At 35.5% G+C, this 17,941-nt stretch overlaps 1 protein-coding gene across 3 annotated transcripts in view; it reads left to right on the plus strand.

The window, feature by feature from the left end:
* The window catches only part of Spen (spen family transcriptional repressor), an 81,077-nt gene that overhangs the window by 46,024 nt on the left and 17,112 nt on the right, over nucleotides 1-17,941 (plus strand). For all 3 annotated transcript variants that reach the window (XM_026400863.2, XM_026400864.2, XM_026400865.2), the window contains 3 exons: nucleotides 7,961-8,121; nucleotides 10,485-10,685; nucleotides 13,998-14,149. In XM_026400863.2, the coding sequence (XP_026256648.1) occupies nucleotides 7,961-8,121; nucleotides 10,485-10,685; nucleotides 13,998-14,149 (514 nt within the window). The remainder of the gene's footprint in view (nucleotides 1-7,960; nucleotides 8,122-10,484; nucleotides 10,686-13,997; nucleotides 14,150-17,941) is intronic.

A 17,941-nucleotide genomic window follows, 5' to 3' on the forward strand; every position in this document is an offset into this window, starting at 1 on the left:
TGCTCTGCCACTGAGCCACAACCCCAGCCCTCCCCATCTCTTTTTCATATTTTATTTAGAGACAGGGTCTCACTGAGTTGCTTAGGGCCTCAGCCTCCTAAACTGCTGGGATTACAGGCATGCACTACCATGCCTGGCTTAAATAGTATTTCAAGACAGATTTCACAGAGTTGCCCTGACTGATCTCAAACTTGGGGAAGGGTGGCGGGGGATGCTTATCTCAGGGCACTCAACCACTGAGCCACATCCCCAGCTCTGTTTTATATTTTATTTAGAGACAGGTTCTCACTGAGTTGCTTAGCACCTCACTTTTTGCTCAGGCTGGCTTTGAACTTGCGATCCTCCTATCTCATTCTTCCCACCTACTGAAATTACAGGTGTGTGCCACTGCTTCTGGCCTAGCTTGAATTTGGTTTTATAAATATCAGTGATTTTTTTTCAATCAGGTTATGAATATGTGCCACTTAAAGTCCTAGGACTGAACTGGGGTATATAGCTCAGTTGTAGAGCACTTACCCAATATTTGTGAGGCCCTGGGTTCAATCCTCTGCACTGCCAAAAATAAATAAGTAAATAAAATAAAAGTAAAAGTCCTGGGATCTTAGTTACAACAGCTATTATTTTTCTTGACTAATTAGTGAAAAAATCAAGAAAGAAAAACTGGGACTGGCGTTGTGGCTCAGTGGTAGAGCACTTGCCTAGCATGTGTAAGGCACTGGCTTTGATTCTCAGCACATTAAAAAAATGTAAATAAATAAATAAAGGTATTGTGTTCATCCATAACTAAAAAAAAGTTTTAAAAAAGAAAAACTTCACAGTTTGCAAACCAAGCACAGTATTTTATCAGAAACTTGTATTTCACTCTTAGATATTAACACCTTTTTATTGAATTTAGTGTACTTGCCAGGCACTAATCTCAATCATTTGCACAATTCATATTATTTCTTCGGGGACTAGCTGTTTCATATCTAGCACTTTATTGGGCTCTGCATTTACAAAGATCAATCTAGTATTGGACTTTGAAGAAGGCTGGGAAATGGGTCGTTACAATTCAGAGTGCAGGGATTTAAGATAGATGTACAGATGTTGCAGTTAAAGCATTTTAGGAATACAAAACTAAAAAACTGTTAAATTTGATGGGCTGGGGATGGGATTGGGGTGCCAGGAGCAGCTGTATGTAGAACAGGAGATTTGAGCCAATTCTCAAAGGCAGGCAAGAAGGGAAAGGAAGGTGTCTTCAGGAGTGGGTATAACAAGGACACTTCTATGCTTTGCTATATACTTTGTCAAGTGCTGAACAGTTTATAATCATTAGCTGATTATAGCCTCACAGCAACTCCCAAAAGTAGTAGGAATTGTCACCATTCACACATAAAGATATAAAGGATTAGAGACAGAATAATTTAACCAAGTACTCAAATCTAATAAGAAAGTGTCCTTTACTAGAAACTGGTATAATACTTGGTGTGGACTGATCATTAGTGAGGTGGAGTTGATATGCTTGAGAGGGAGTGACTAGAAAATATTTGGGTGTCACGCTATAATGGGTCCTCTCTACCTTGTTGAGGAATGTGGACTTTACCCTACACGTATCTGAGAGTTATCAGAGATGGAAAATCGAGGGTAGAAAGGACAGTAAAATGAACCTAGCACTTGGGGGTGTGGCTCAGTTGGTGGGGTGCTTGCCTAGCCTGTGCAGGGACTCTGGGTTTGATCTTCAGCTCTGAAGTGAGGAAAAGAGAGAAATAGGACCCTAGAACTAAGTGGGGGACTTTAAAGATCTTAAGTTATGACATCCCACTAGAAAAATTGAAATTTAAAGAGGTAAAATGAGGAACTTTTCTAGTACACCCAGTTCAATATTTCCTTCCTGTTTTTCTTTTTTTTTTCAGAGAGAGAGAGAGAGAGAGAGAGAGAGAGAGAGAGAGAATATGAATGAATGAATTTTAATATTTATTTTTTAGTTCTTGGCGGGCACAACATCTTTGTTTGTATGTGGTGCTGAGGATCGAACCTGGGCCGCACGCATGCCAGACGAGCGTGCTAATGCTTGAGCCACATCCCCAGCCCCTCCTTCCTGTTTTTCTGACTTAACAATGTAGAAGCTTCATTCATATTACATTTTAGAAGTAGTAGTGGGATCATAACAAACTAACTACTAAACTAATACTTTTTTTTTTTTTAAACTTTCTAGGCTCAGAACCTTTTTGCATCCTTGAATTGTTGAGCTTTTATTTATTGTGGGTAGTATTGGTTGACATTTATCATTGAAATTAAAACTAAATTTTAAAAGTTTTCTGTATTAATTCCTTTAACCTTTTGGCAAGGGGTTCTGTTATTGAACCCCCAGGGCTTTATAAAGCATACTAAGCACTGAGCTATCGCAATCCCAACTGAGGTGGGTTGTTTTTTTTGTTTTTTTGGTTTTTTTTTGAGTGTTGGGGATCAGATCCTGGGCTGTACAGTTACACAAGTGCTCTACCCTGATCTACACTTCCAGCCTCAATTTTTTTTTTTTTTTTTGTGGTGCTGTGGATTGAACCAAGGCCTTGTGCATGCAAGGCAAACACTCTACCAACTGAGCTATATCCCCAGCCCACAGCCCCAAATATTTTATGAATCAAAAACACTGAGAAGAGTGTCATTGTTTTTTATCTTCTTGCAAATAGCTCTTTATGTCTGATTTAATAAGATTCTCATATGTAATTTGATTCATACTGTGATTTTTTTTTTGGGGGGGGTGGAGTATATGAGAATAATCTGGCCTTACACAAATGTGTAGTTAAAATTGGAAAGAACTCATAGACCCTCTGAAGGATCTTTAGGGTCCACAGGAGTCCCCAGACTACTACATTTAAAGAATTGCTGCAGTAGTCCCTGGTGTAGTGGTGCACACCTGTAATCCCAGCAGCTTGGGAGGCTGAGACAGGAGAATTGATAGTTCAAAGTCAGCCTCAGCAACTGTGAGGCACTAAGCAGCTCAGTGAGACCCTGTCTCTAAATAAAATACAAAAATGGCTGGGGATTTGGCTCAGTGGTTGATTGCCCCTGAGTTCAATCCCCAGTACCACCCCCCCCCCAAAAAAAAGAAAGAAAATTGCAGTAGAAAGATACAGTTTGGATTGTTTTTAAAGGAGGGTGTATAGAGGGATATATAACCTGTGTAGTGATGCTTTCCAATCAGCAAATTAAATGACACCCCCTCTCACTCCCACATCTGAGGAAAACACCAAGGACCAGAGGGTACATTTTGTATTACCCAGGCCTAATGGAAAATCCATATTTTGCATATTTTTCCTTTTAACATAAGTTTATGTATTGACTTTGGAGAGAAAAATCATTGTCTAATTGGTAAATTGTCGCTTAGGATCATATCTGCATTTAACAAATGATCTTTCTGTTTTAATTTGTAAAGTTTTAAATTAACTGTTCCTTTTTGAAAAGTCTTTATTTTAAATTTTTATTTCTCTATTTGGTTAAATGCCCTTTAATCTTCCAACTTTTTTTTTTTAAAGACATAGATTCATTATTTACCTCAATCAAATGTTTACACATAATATAAGGACACGGTATATAGAAGTCAGTTATTGGACGTCACTTCTGTATGAACATTTATAGTCCTGAATCATCTTACAAATGCTATAGCCAGTGTATTGACATTTTCAGTGGGAAGAGTCAGATGCTCATGTAGTTCTTGAATAAAATGCCTGTAGGAAAAGGAATAGTTGACGTCCTGATTTGGTTTACGAGACTCCTATATTGAATTGACTTATCAAGGATTATTATGTATCCAGTTTGTTTTTCTTATGTTTCTTCATTATGGAAATTTTGACCATACCTGCTTTTCAGTTGTCTTAATAATAATCTTACATATAAATTATATGAGAAATAGGGGCTGCGGTTGTAGCTTAGAGTGCTTGCCTAGCATGTGTGAGGTACTGAGTTTAGTTCTCAGTACCACATGAAAATAAATAGCCAGGCCTGGTGACTGAAGCAAAGGGATCGTGAGTTCAAAGCCAGCCTCAGCAAAAGTGAGACTCTAAGCAACTCAGTGAGACCCTGTCTTTAAGTAAAATGTACAATAGGGCTGGGGATGTGGCTCAGTGGTAGAGTGCCCTGAGTTCAATCTGCTGCACCCCCCCTGAAATTAAATACATGCATACATATATACAGTAAGTATGTAAGTAAGTAAAGGTGTCCATCTACAACTAAAAGAAGAAAAAAAAAAACACGAGAAATAACTGAGCCTTCATTGTTCTTTAAAAATTGTCCTTAGGAAAAATAGATTACTGCCTTTGCTCCCCTTGTCTTTTTTTAAACACCACATCTTGTTCTGTTGCTCAAGTTGGTTGCAAATGTTATCTTCCTGCCTCAGCCTAGACCATAGGCATTTGCCATCACTCCGGATGTAGATTTCTTTTAAATTGTGTCTCTTTTAAATTCCTTACTATTTAGAAATAGCAAGGAATAGTAATTAAATTAAATAAATAATTTAATTGATGTTGAAAATACAATAATCAATGTGCCAGGTAAATTTAAAGTCTACTTTCCTAAAATTATTGGTGAAAACACTGTTAATACTACTTCTTTAATTTGGACTATTTTTGGCAATTAAGTACTATGTATCCTGTGTTTTGATGAATGGTTGTGATTTTACTTTTAACAAAATTGTGAAACATTTTTTCTTTTTGGTGGTGCTGGGGATTGAACCCAGGGCCTTGTGCATGGCCTTATGCATGGGAAGCCAGCATCTACCAGCTGAGCTATATCCCTAGCCCCCAAATTGTGAAACTTTTAAATTAAAATTGATGTTCTCTGGGTTGTCAGCTTAGTAGGACTGAAAAGCATTTGTGTATCTAAATTTGTGAGCTCACTTTTACTCAGGATCTTTAAGTCCTTAGTATATTTAATACACTGTACTGGAAATATATACATTGCAGTTTAGGTTGACTTTTCAAAATGTGAACTTGCATTTTATAATTTCATAATTTATTTTAAAACCTGTTCCATTTTCTAGTTATTACTTTGAAAATAATATCATATTATTTTAAAACCTGTTCCCTTTTCTAGTTATTACTTTGAATATAGATGATTCAGACAGTTAAATTTTACATCTGGTTTCAGAATTGGTATAGTAACAGGGGATTACCAGAAAAGAATGTGGTGACATTTATAACAAATCTAATTTCTGTCACTATTTTTTGTACTTATTGTTACTTTATTTTTTGGTACTGGGGGTTGAACCAAGGAGCCCTATGTCAGTGAGCTACATCCCCATTTCTTTTAAGTTACTGAAGGTCTTGTGAAGTTGCTGTGAGTTTGGCCTCAAACTTGTGATTCTCCTGTCTCAGTCTCTTGAGTTACTGGGGTTATAGGTGTGTGCCACTGCACCTGTCAGGGTTATTTTATTTTAGACTATAATTACCATTCTTCAGTCATCTTTCTTTTCATTTTTATAATACAGACTTAGAATGTTCTTGTTGCCTCATTAATTATTTCAGTGGACTGAATTTCTTCTCAGCTATATTTATTTACCTCTTTACCCATTGTTGTAAGAAATTTAGGCATATATAACATTGGTGGTATTATAATTAAAATCTTTCCCTTAATGGATACTTTGATTCATTGTAATTTATTAAGTTGATAAATCATATAACATTTTATACTTAGTCATCTGATGGCCTTGTGAATGTATTGGTTTGAGTATTTGTATTTGGTAACAACAAACATTTTTTTCCTTCTGTGCTGAAAATAAGATTATTTTGTTAACTTGAATTTCAATGATAATATGGTATCCTATTTAGGATACTGTTTACTTAGAACTAGTAACACAGCTTTTGCTTCATGACCAATAATAATAATAATTATTATTATTGTTGTTGTTGTGTTGTTTATTTTTATTTTTATAACTAAAGCCAAGACATTTATAGGAGGCCTGTCAGTGACATGGTTCTATTTTGAAGTGCTTTTTTGTGGGTGGGGTTGCTTGGAATTGAAACCAAGTCCTGGTGCATTCAAAACATGCACTTTGTAACTGAGCTACACCCCTAGCCAGGATCTTGAGGCTTGGTCTCTTCTGCTTTGTTCTCTTTGTAGCCTAGCTCCCTCCATTTGGCTCTTACTGACATTACTTTATTTTCCTACGTTTTGAATTGCAATAAGTAAAAGTTCTGATAATAACCTTATGATGTTTTCATCTTCTGCCTTAGCATGTGAGAACTAAATAAAACTGCTGTGTAAATTCTTAGTTTTCAAGAAATATATTTGGTTTTCTATAAGAAAACACAGTATATTTCATTATTTTTGGAAAATAATTTTTTCCCCCTCAAGCTAGGCTTGGACTCATTTGGGTAGATGGATGAGTCATTGTCCTGGCTATGAGATTTGTAGTCTTAGTGCAAATGATAGAAACTACTATGGGTCATTTCCTGTAGCTATTGTGCTTGAGGAAAGTATGAAGCAAAATTTCACGAAGACAGTATCTGCAGATAGCTTTTGAGTAGTATGTTTGAGAATGCCATAAAAGAGCTTAAAACTGCAGCAGTCTTGTACATACAGTACTAGAAAGAGAATTTTGTGTCTCATACTTCTTAGGTATAATAAACTTAAAATTAACTTTTATTCTGTGAAGATATACATATATATATCTTCATTTTCAATTGACTATTTCCCCTTTTGAGGATTTTATTAAACTGAGGAGAGTAATAAATTTGGTTTCATTATGAAACACTTTACCCACAGGGAACAAAGCCTAAACTAACAGATCCACTTAAATTATATTTCTTTATTAGTCCTTCAGAAATTTTAAAGTTTCAAACTACCTGGAAAATTATTTTGGATATTAAATTAATTTATCACTGGGGTAGCACATAGGCTGAGCATTCCTAATTTGAAAGCCAAAATTGGAAGTGTTCCAAAATCTGAAACTTTTCAGTGTTGACATGACACTACAAGTACAACATTCCATGCCATGAAACTTTGTTTCATGCACAAAATTATTTAAAATATTATATAAAGTTACCTTCAGGCTGTGTATATAGGGTATTTAGGAGACATAAACAATTTCATGTTTAGATTTGAGTCCTAGTCCCAGGGTGTCTCATATCTATGCAATATTCTGAAATCTGAAATCCAAAGCTCTTCTGGTCCCAAGCAATTCAGATAAGGATACTCAGCCTGTAGAAATAGAGCAGTGCTCATAATGTATTGAATACCTGACCTATTCCAAACCCCATGTTGATGGGTTATTTAATTCTTTTTAAAAAAAGTATAATTGCCCATTATTTTGTATAATTACTATGTGTACATTTTGTATGTACTAATTGTACAAAAGTATGGTTTCATTTTGACAATTTTCATACATGGATATTACATACTTCATTGGTATTTGTCCTTCCTAATACCCTTCACTTACCATCCTCTTGATTTTATTGAATTCCTAACCCTGTGAGATTAGCAGTGTTCTCATTGTTTCCATTTCACAGATGTGAAAAATGAAGCTCAGCAATAGGTTAAGTGATTTAGTCAAGGATACCTGCTGTCTTTCTGAGCCAAGATTTGAATCTAGATCTCTGAGTCCCAAACCCATATGTTTTTTGTTTTATTATTGTTGCTCTTCCTCTTATTATTCTAAGTGAATTGGATTTACCAGTCTTACTTCATTTGGGAAAAATTGTTTAGATTTTTCATAGAATGCAGCAGGTGCTGTTTGGGGGCATATTAATGAAAGAATATCATTTTTGCTTCCACATTCTCACCCCAGTGTTTACTGTCTTTACGATCTCTGAAGATTATGACAAATAAGAAAAATGTAGAGCCTTTAGAAATCCCAATCTTAAATTTTAGACCTTATAATCACTGCCACTTGTTGTTAACCTCAAGAAGTTTTATACGCTACTCATTTTCTGTTCGTCTTTCCGCTAAAATTTGTGGGATTGTATTGTTTTTGGTCCTCATGCAGCAGTGATTCCAGCAGCAGTTCAAGTGATGACTCTCCAGCCCGATCAGTTCAATCTGCAGCTGTCCCAGCACCCACTTCCCAGTTGCTTTCATCTCTGGAAAAAGATGAACCCCGTAAAAGTTTTGGGATCAAGGTTCAGAATCTTCCAGTACGCTCTACAGGTAAAAATTTAAATGATTATACATTCCTCTGAGGTACCAGGGATTGAACTCAGGGGCACTTGACCACTGAGCCACATATCCAGCCCTATTTTGTATTTTATTTAGAGATAGGGTCTCACTGAGTTGCTTAGCACCTCCCTTTTGCTGAGGCTGGTTTGGAACTCGAGATCCTCCTTCCTCAGCCTCCAAGACGGCGCTGGGATTACAGGCATGCGCCACCTCTCCTGGAAAAATTAAGTGATTATTGTAACTATATAGTTTAAGTCCTAATTTGTTATCCTTGTATATACATACATATATATAATATATATATATATCCTTGTACGTATATGTACATATATTGTATGGTGATGGTATTTATATACATCATGTGTGTACATAAATTTATGTATACATTACTTGGTGGCCTTTTTGGGTGGATTGAACCCATGCTCACTCTACCTCTGAGTCACACCCCCAGCCCTTTTTATTTTTTGAGACAGGGTCTCACTAAGTTGCCCATGATGGACTTGAACTTGTGATTCTCTTGCCTTAGCCTCCTGAGTAGCTGGGATTACAGGTGTACTTCACCATGCCTGGCTCATTACTTGCTTATTATATGCATGTATATGTACATTTTATGGCAGATGGTGTATAAGAAAGCATTTTTTAAAATAAATGTTTCTGGATTAAATATTTTGGTATTGAGGGAGATTTGGTATAAAGAAATTGTAGAAATACTATTTGTTATGTTGGCCTGAAGTCCTGTGTTATGTGAAATAACTTTGGGCATAACATTAGGATAAGAAGTGTGTATCAAAATATTAAATTTTGAATGAGGAAAGTGGTGAATAATGGGAAAGCCTACAGGCTGTTTTATAATCTCTCTTGCTCCTGATTGTTTTTATTTTACCGTGTACCTTAATATACTGTTATTTCTACTTTAGGCATATTGAGTATGTAAATTTTAAGTTAAACTGTTAGTACACAGGAAAACCAACAAAGATCAAATTATGTATTTCTTAGTTAAGTACATTTCAACGATTGCTTAAGTTATTGTTTAAAGCAATCTCTAGAACTTACTAGGTTTGTGAATAAAGATACTTAGATGCAAAGTTGATGTGGTATTAAATTTTTTTAAATTTTATTTATTTAAAAGAATTTATTCTTTAGTTGTAGATGGATACAGTTTATTTTATTTTATTTTGTTTATTTTTTTTTATGTGATGCTGAGGATCCAACCCAGTGCCTCACACATGCTCAGCCAGTGCTGTACCACTGAAACACAACCCCAGTCCCTTTAATTTATTTTTTATTTCTCCTTTTAGATAAAAGTTGTTGAGTTTTAATTTAGATTTCTTGGTAATTTAGAAATGGAGGAGGGAGTAAAATTGTCTTGCCTTTTATTTTTATAATGAAGCAAATTAACACAAGATCTCCCGATGGAGTATGATTCATCTCTAAAAGGCATTCAAAGTATTCTTTTGGGTTTTGTTTTGTGCTGGAGATTGAATCCAGGGCGCCTACTAAATGTGCTGTACCTCCAGCCACACAGTGTTCTATCAGTGTTAAAGTTGTTTGACATGTTATTTGATGCTTCCCACATAATTTTGTCATTGAGATGATACCAGGAAAGCTGAAAGTATAGCATTTCTTCTTAAGTCTTTAAACTTTAATTTATTAATATATAGGTATAAATTTTTTATTATAAAAATATTGAACATATCTAAAAGTAGAATGAATAGCAAAATGAGATCCTTTTCTACCTTACTACAGGTTCCGAAACATCAGCTCAACATTTTATCCTATTTGCTTCATAAGTCTTTTATCTTCCTCTTTTCCTGATCTAGCTTTTATCTATGTATCATCTATCTATCTATGGCAAACCTTGAGCCTGCTCGATATGTGCACTACAGTTGAGTTATTATTGTTTGAAAGACAAGTTCCCAACATTGTGCCATTTCACATTAATTTACAGATAGATATTTTTGACATTTCCCCAGAAAACAAATACCATTTTACCTAACAAATATTCAATAATATTATCTAACATTAAGTTTATTTTCAGACTTGTAATCTCTTAAATACCAACTTAGAGTTACTTTTTTAATAAAGTGTAATATATTTTAAACATATTTATTTTTTAGTTGTAGCTGGACACAGTACCCTTATTTCACTTATTTGTTTTTATATGATGCTGAGGATCAAACCCAGGGTCTCGAACCTGCGAGGTGAGCTCTCTACCGCTGAGCCACAACCCCCACCCCTAATAAAGTAATATTTTAATGCTAGAAAAGTTTAGACCAAAAATCTGGCCAAAATGTAGTAGCTTACTTATTGAGTTGTAATTAGAAAAGTTAACTTGTTTTTCTTTGGGGATTTAGATACAAGCCTTAAAGATGGCCTTTTCCATGAATTTAAGAAATTTGGCAAGGTGACCTCAGTGCAGATACATGGAGCTTCTGAAGAGAGGTATGGTCTGGTATTCTTTCGGCAGCAAGAGGACCAAGAAAAAGCATTGACTGCATCTAAAGGGAAACTGTTCTTTGGCATGCAGATTGAAGTGACAGCGTGGATAGGGCCAGGTAAGAGACAAGTCAGCAGAATTTCAGTTGTAAATTACATATACTGTTTGTATTCAAGTTTATGAGAAGTCATCATAGTATCCTGAATGTAGACACTATTCTGGTTTTATTCATTGACATGCTTCCAGTGTCTTCTCTTTTGAAGGATGGTGGTATTTGCTGTTTACCTTAATTAAAAACAATGTATTAGGGAAGACAATTGGTTTTTTTTTGTTGCCGTAATGAGAAATGCTGGCTTTTCAAAATCCAAAAGGTAGTGTTTTATACGCTTGTTGTGTCAGCCTTCCCAAAAGAATGAATTGAGTCGGAGATTTTTATTTCTGTAAGAATGAAAACAGAATTATCTTGAATTAGAAACTAAACTACGGGCTTGTATCATTTGAGCGACTGGTTTGACATAAGTTCCATTATGCCTAGCACAAATTGGATCTGTTATTGTAGGTTACTTGACTTGGAAAGACAGTGACAGAGAAACTGGACTTATGAGTTGGTTTCATTAAGAATTTCAAGGGAATGTTTTATTAGGTTGAACCTTCCTGTAAGAGCTATTGTAAGGCAGGAGGTCTCTGACATGGCTTGGGTCAGTGTTTCTCATGTTTCAGAAAAACTTGCAGTATTTGTTTCAAACTGGAGTTTTCAACCTCACCCTAGCTAACTGCTCCTGAATACATTCTACCTATCCGCCGCCCTAGCTAACTGCTCCTGAACACCTAAACTGCCATACACACACACACACACACACACCCATTTGTTTTGTTTTTTTTTTTTTTTGAGACGGTCTTGCTGAGGCTAACTTCAAACCTTTGATCCTCCTGCCTTGGCCTCCCAAGTTGGTGGGATTATTAGGCCCTTACCACCACAATTGGTGGGAACACCTTATTTAAAGCAACTTGTGGGCAAATTTATAAAATAATTAATAGAAATATTAAAATTCTGTAGTCATCTTGTGAATCTGAGACAATTGAAAAGTAAAAAGACTTTAAGTGGAATTCATAGCCTACTTGAAGGGTAAACATGAAATATCTCTGGAATGTTCATTTTATTTGACAATTAAGAGGAAAAAATATAATTTCCTGCTATGAATATTAAATGCTATTTGCATATTAAAACACACAGAACTGTTAGAATGAATATACATAGTTTTATGATGGAATGCAGGAATTTAGAGGAGTATTTCTTTTTAAAGAGTGCTTTTATATTTATCTCTACCAATTTTGAGAAGTACTGCCCAAAATAATACTGAGCTAAGGGTAACTCAGAAGTTCTCGTTGAACACATTTGGAGAAGATTAAAATGCTTGAGGAAGAATATTTAGTCTGCCATATTATATTTATAAGTTTCTAGGATCAATCATAATTCTAAGTAATGAGGATCTAATCCAGGGGCATTTAGGAGATCTTCAGAGCATTGGAGCTAGCTTAAATTTTTTTTACTTTAAAAAAGGGGCTTTTTTTTTTTTTTTTTTAACCTAATTATTGGTACCCAGGAAATAGTTTGGTTTAACTAGCTGCCAGTAAAAAATTTAAGAATTTTGGTTGGATCAAGCATAGAAAAGTCAGAGGAACTTTTACCAGATGGCACATTAAATACTGGTGTAATAACATAATATTTAAAATCAAACATATAAATGTTTACGTATTTAAATAAATATATTTACTAAATATATACAATATTTAATATTTGAAAGCAGTTGAATCTGAGATTGGAGAACTGGTTGGAATTATGCTTTTATAATGTGAGTCATAAATGTATTGTATTCAAATATATTGAATTGATTATTTGGGACAAGGACTTTTGTAAAGAGCCAAATCCAGGAAACCTAGCTTTGCAGTTAGATTCTTAGTGGCTTCTGATGTCATACTTTGTTAGTCCTACACATAGCCTTAGCGTCTCCTAACCATGAAATTGCAAGATAAAATCGTTTTTTTCCTGAAAATGTATAGAGCTTAAGACTTCGACTGGTTCTGAAGGTTAAGTAGATTATTTAGAAAAAGCTTTCTTTGCTGAAGTTTCAGTCTTAACAAATTACCAAGCTGTTTGGTGAAAATAGAGTCTGTAATGAATTTAATGGATGCAAATCATGCTTTGCCTTTCTTATTCTGCCTTTTGGAATATAAATCTCAAGATATAGCTGACTTCAATTCAGTTTTCTTCTCTTAATTCATTTCAAATGTCTGCCCTCCATCAGATAGTTTGAAGAGACTGAATTGAGCTGAAAATGAGATATAGCTAGACCCCTGTGGGATATACTGGAAATACGGAGACAGTTATTATGAGTCCCAGGCAGTTTGGGTCCCCCTGACTCTGTTAAATTACATATTATTTGATGAAACTGATAAGATTAAGCTATCATTAGGGCCATCCAACCTGAGTTAGATGTGTTCTGACTGAATTCACCTGACAGTTCTGAAGCACCACCCCCCAAAGGTTTTGTTTGTTTTTAATATTGATGTTATTGTTGACATCATCAATAATATTTGGTGTCTGGCACTAAGTACTCTGTTTCAATAAAAAGTTGATTAAATATTGGGGTTTTTTTTTGGGGGGGGGTGCGTGTGGCTTTGTTTTACATTAAAAAAAAAATAGAGAACATGTAGTACTGTGCTATAATTATCAACAAAACCTTAAATGTCACTGTCCTAGACCAAGTTAATAAGTGGAGCTTCAGAGAAAGGCTATGATTGAATTAGAAACTAAGCCAGGGCTTTTGATCATAAAAAATAGAAACCTTAAGGAACATTAGCTTCTTTGTCATTGGGGAGCTTAGTTTTCATATAGTTATTCTTATATCTAAAAGTTCTACATTTAGGCAGGTTATTGTCCTAATTAGTATGACAAATATTAAATGTCACATATCCTTAAAATATTAAAGAGTAAATGAAATAATGGGCTATTTTAAACTGAATTTTTAATATGTATTTCAGACTGTAGATTCATACTCCACATTGAGAGCCTGCTACATAATGCTCAAATAATTAAAAATTTTTTTGGAGTTTTAAGTCTGTTAGTGATTACTTTTATTATAAGTCCATTTAGCAGATTGAAATTTTATTCAATTTCAAGTTCATTTGCTATGTTAAAGTGTTAACTTTGTTCTGAACGTTTTGGAGCAAGTTTGTTTAACCTTTGTATTTGTGTTATGCTCCACAGTGAATAAGTGGTAGCTATTCTGAAAGTTAAACACTTTCAGTTTGTGTGACTATCCAAGCCCATTATTTTAGAGATTGTTTTAAAATGTAGATTTTTTTCATGATGCATAAATGTACATTAGAATTTCCTTTTCTGTTTTACTCTGCCCCATCCCATTTACAGAAACAGAAAGTGAAAATGAATTTCGCCCCTTGGATGAAAGGATAGATGAATTTCACCCCAAAGCAACAAGAACTCTCTTTATTGGCAACCTTGAAAAAACCACTACATATCATGACCTTCGAAATATTTTCCAGCGCTTTGGAGAAATTGTGGTATGTTGCTTTGATAATAAAACAACTTCAGATCTTCATCACAAAACATAGAAAGTAATTGGGCTTGGTGGCATATGCCTGCAGTCCCACCTACTTGGGAGGATGAGATAAGATCACTTGAATCTAAGAATTCGACACCAGCTTGGGCAAGCAGCATGGTGAGATGGTCTCAAAAGCAAACAATAAAAACAATGGTCCAGAAAAGCCCATTGTGTATTGTTCTATATGTGTATGTAAAAGCCTATAATGAGTATTTGTCTGTTTTTTCCTAAATATTTTTTTAGTTGTAGTTTGACACAATATCTTTAATTATTTACTTACTTTTATATGGTGCTGAGGATCAAACCCAGGGCCTCACCTCTGCTAGGCAAGAGCTCTGCTGCTGAGCCATAACCCCAGCACCCCTCTGGAAGAGAAAACATTTATAAAATGAACAACAGATTACTCTTTGGTTATTGTGTGATGACAGGGCATATCTGGGGTAATGGATGTCACTGCTGAAAGTTCAGTTCTTTCTTTCTTTTCCTTTTTTTAGTTGTAGATGGACAAATACCTTTTATTTTGTTTATTTTTTTACATCATGCTGAGGATTGCACATGCTAGGCAAGCGTGCTCTACCACTAAGCCACAACCTTGGCCCTCAATTCTATTTTGAAGTTTTAATTAGACTTACTTTTTATATTACTAAAGTCATTTTAGATTTAGGGATAGAAGAATCTTTCTTTTTCCTTGGATGAAAACTTGAATTACTTCTAGTGAATATAGTTTAGTCACAGCTTTATACTCTTGGATTTTTTTATTTCTTAATGATTTTTTAATTGTAGATGGACACAATATCTTTTTTTTTTTTTTTTTTTTTAATGTGGTGCCAGGGATCAAACCCAGTGCCTCACACATGCTAGGCAAGTGCTCTACCCCTGACAACCCTGGCCCACAATACCTTTATTTTATTTATATGCAGTGCTAAGGATCGAACCCAGTGCCTCATGCATGTGAGGCAAGCACTTTTCCTCTGAACTACAATCCTATTTAGAGCCACAGCTGAGATGGAATGGCTCCTGGCATTTTGCCAGAAGTAATGGTTGAGAGGCGAGCCATTAAGATGATGCTGGATTGATTCAATTGTATATAGACCCCCTGCTGTCTGCCTCGGACTCCCTACTTTGGAGTTCTTGTGGGGATTTCCTGGGGAGTTGGTTGGTGAAGTTCCTGTAGAGGGAGTTCCGGTTGGTGTGTGGTGCCTAGGAGGGCCGCTTGGGTGGCGTTTGTTCGCGGGAATTCGGAAAATAAAGTTTGTTCCTGCTTGAGTGATTTGTGTCCAGCTAGATTGCGGCACAATCCCAGCCCCCCTTTTTAGTTTTTGTTTTGAGACGGGTCTCCCTAAGTTGCTGAGACGGCTTTGAATTTGAAATCCTTCTGTCTCAGCTTCCCAAATCACAGAGATTATAGGCTGATATTACAGTTTTATTTTGTGTTTAAAAAAATAGAGAAGTTATTTCTGTCTTTTTTAAAAAAAAAAACCCTCATTATTATTCATAGTGAAAAAATTGCTCTGTTGGACTTGGGAGAGTAAAATTGTTTTTTGTAGCAACAGTTGTTAATCTTTGAGGGTGTGTGTCCATCTGTCCACCTGCCCATGCATGTGTCTTCATCAGTCTAGTCTTAGTTATACACTGTTGCTCAAGCAAATGATCCTTGTTTTTTTTTGGGCGGGGGTGTGTTGTTGTTGTTTGCTTGTTTTTTATGCCACAATCTAGTCTTGTGAATAAAATGTTTGTGGTTGATCTAAGTCTCATCTTACAGTAATTGGTGACAAAAGGTAGAAGTGGTTTGTGGAAAAGGAGAAAACAAAAAAGCATCTACACCAGCAAAACATTCATTCTTTCTTGTCCCGATTATTTTTATTTTTTTCAAGTTTTGTTTTGTTTTATTAGAGAAATATATAATTTCTTGTTTGACATTTATAAACCTGTGAATTGATAAAATGTTCAGATATGTTTTATTTGAATGTAGCTGCTACTTAAAAGTTTGGAACAGTGTAAAAAGGTGTCGTTGAGCACATGGATACACTTATCATTAAAATTGCCAAAAATGGAAGAATTACTGTGTGTTGTAATATCTGTGGTTCTCAGTAAGGTAGATATATCAGTATTCTCTTTGAAAACCATGATGTCATGATGAAGCAAATGCTGATGAGTGTCACTATTTATTTACTAATGAATGAGGCAAGGTCTTATATGTTATCCAGGCTGGTCTCAAACTCCCGGACTCAAGGGATCCTCCTGCCTCAGCTTCCCAAGTGCTGGGACTGCAGGCTTGACTTGATAGCCTGTTACCATCTTTCCTATCCCTCAAAGTTACAGCCCCAGCATTTTTTTTTTTTTTTTTTTTAAAGCCAGGGTCTTGCTAAGTGGCTCAGGCTGGCCTTGAATTTTTGACTCTTCTGCCTCAGCCTCCTGTGTAGCTGAGATTACACAATGTCTGGCTAGTGTTTTTTTGTTTGCTTTTTTTTTTAAACTAGGAATATAAACTCGGGCACTTGACCTCTGAGCTACATCCTCAGCATTTTTATATTTTTATTTTGAGATAGTGTCTTGCTGAGTTGCCTAGGGCCTTGCTAAGTTGTTGAAGCTGACCTTGAATTCGTAACCCTCCTGCCTCCCAAGCCACTGGGATTACAGGCATGCAACACCATCCCTGGCCTGGCTAGTATTAATATTTAAAATGACACAAACTTTTGGGAAAATGACTGCTGGTTATTTATAACAGAATAACCTGTTTACTGAGTCAACCTACTGGTTTTTGGAGATCATTTCTCTTTAGTGGAATAATCCTGTGGTGTTTTTGTTGTTTGTTTGTTTCTGTTTTTTTTTTTTTTTTCTCCTTTCTTCAGTACTGGGGATTGAACCCAAGGGTGCTCTAGTTTTGCATGATAACAAAATGCATTTCATTTCATTGTACACAAATGGAGCACAACTTTTCATTTCTCTGGTGTACATGATGTGGAATCTCATTATTTGTGCAATCATACATATATCTTTTTAATTTTTAATTTTAACATAGGGTCTTCCTGAATTGCCGGGTCTTGAACTCACTATGTTTCTACCTCAGCCTCCCATCATGGGGATTATAGGCTGTGACACCGTGTCCAGCTCTCAGTTTTTATATTCTACATATGGTGGAAATTAATTCCTGTTTATCATTACTTCAAAGAATTTTGAGTATAGATGTACTGCTTTCTTTAAGATCCATTTGGTAACTTTTCAAATGTACTACTTGTTTTGCTGTTTTAAGTTTGGAATGTTGGCTTTTTGGTTATTGCTGTTCTTCAGATTTGATTAAGCCTCCTTTAAGGAGGCTTTGTAATAAGGGTGCTTATTCTGCAGTTCATGTGCAGATCATTATTGTTAAAGTACAAGTTTTGCCATCCAACTGGTCTCTCTGGACCATTTTCAGTCTAAGCCTGTTTTATTCACCACCTCCTCTGAGGCAAGTTGGGAGTGTCAGAGATCACTACAGGTTTTTGCAAATTCCAAGGAGAAAAGGGTATTCCTTTGTAGAGTGTCTTTAACCCAGGGACAGTGTTCTGGTACATCTTCACAAAATAATAGAGGTATTTCTTCACAAAGTAGTTCACGTAGTTATGTATCCTTTCATTCTGAATATGTAGATTTTACCATATTTATCAATCTCCATCCTTGATTCAATTGGTTATGTTGGTATATATGAGTGTTCTGATTCAGGACTGCATGTTATGAGGATTGAATTTGGGAACTCACACATGCTAGATAA

The sequence above is a fragment of the Urocitellus parryii genome, chromosome 11 (assembly GCF_045843805.1).
Source record: "Urocitellus parryii isolate mUroPar1 chromosome 11, mUroPar1.hap1, whole genome shotgun sequence".
Taxonomy (NCBI): domain Eukaryota; kingdom Metazoa; phylum Chordata; class Mammalia; order Rodentia; family Sciuridae; genus Urocitellus; species Urocitellus parryii.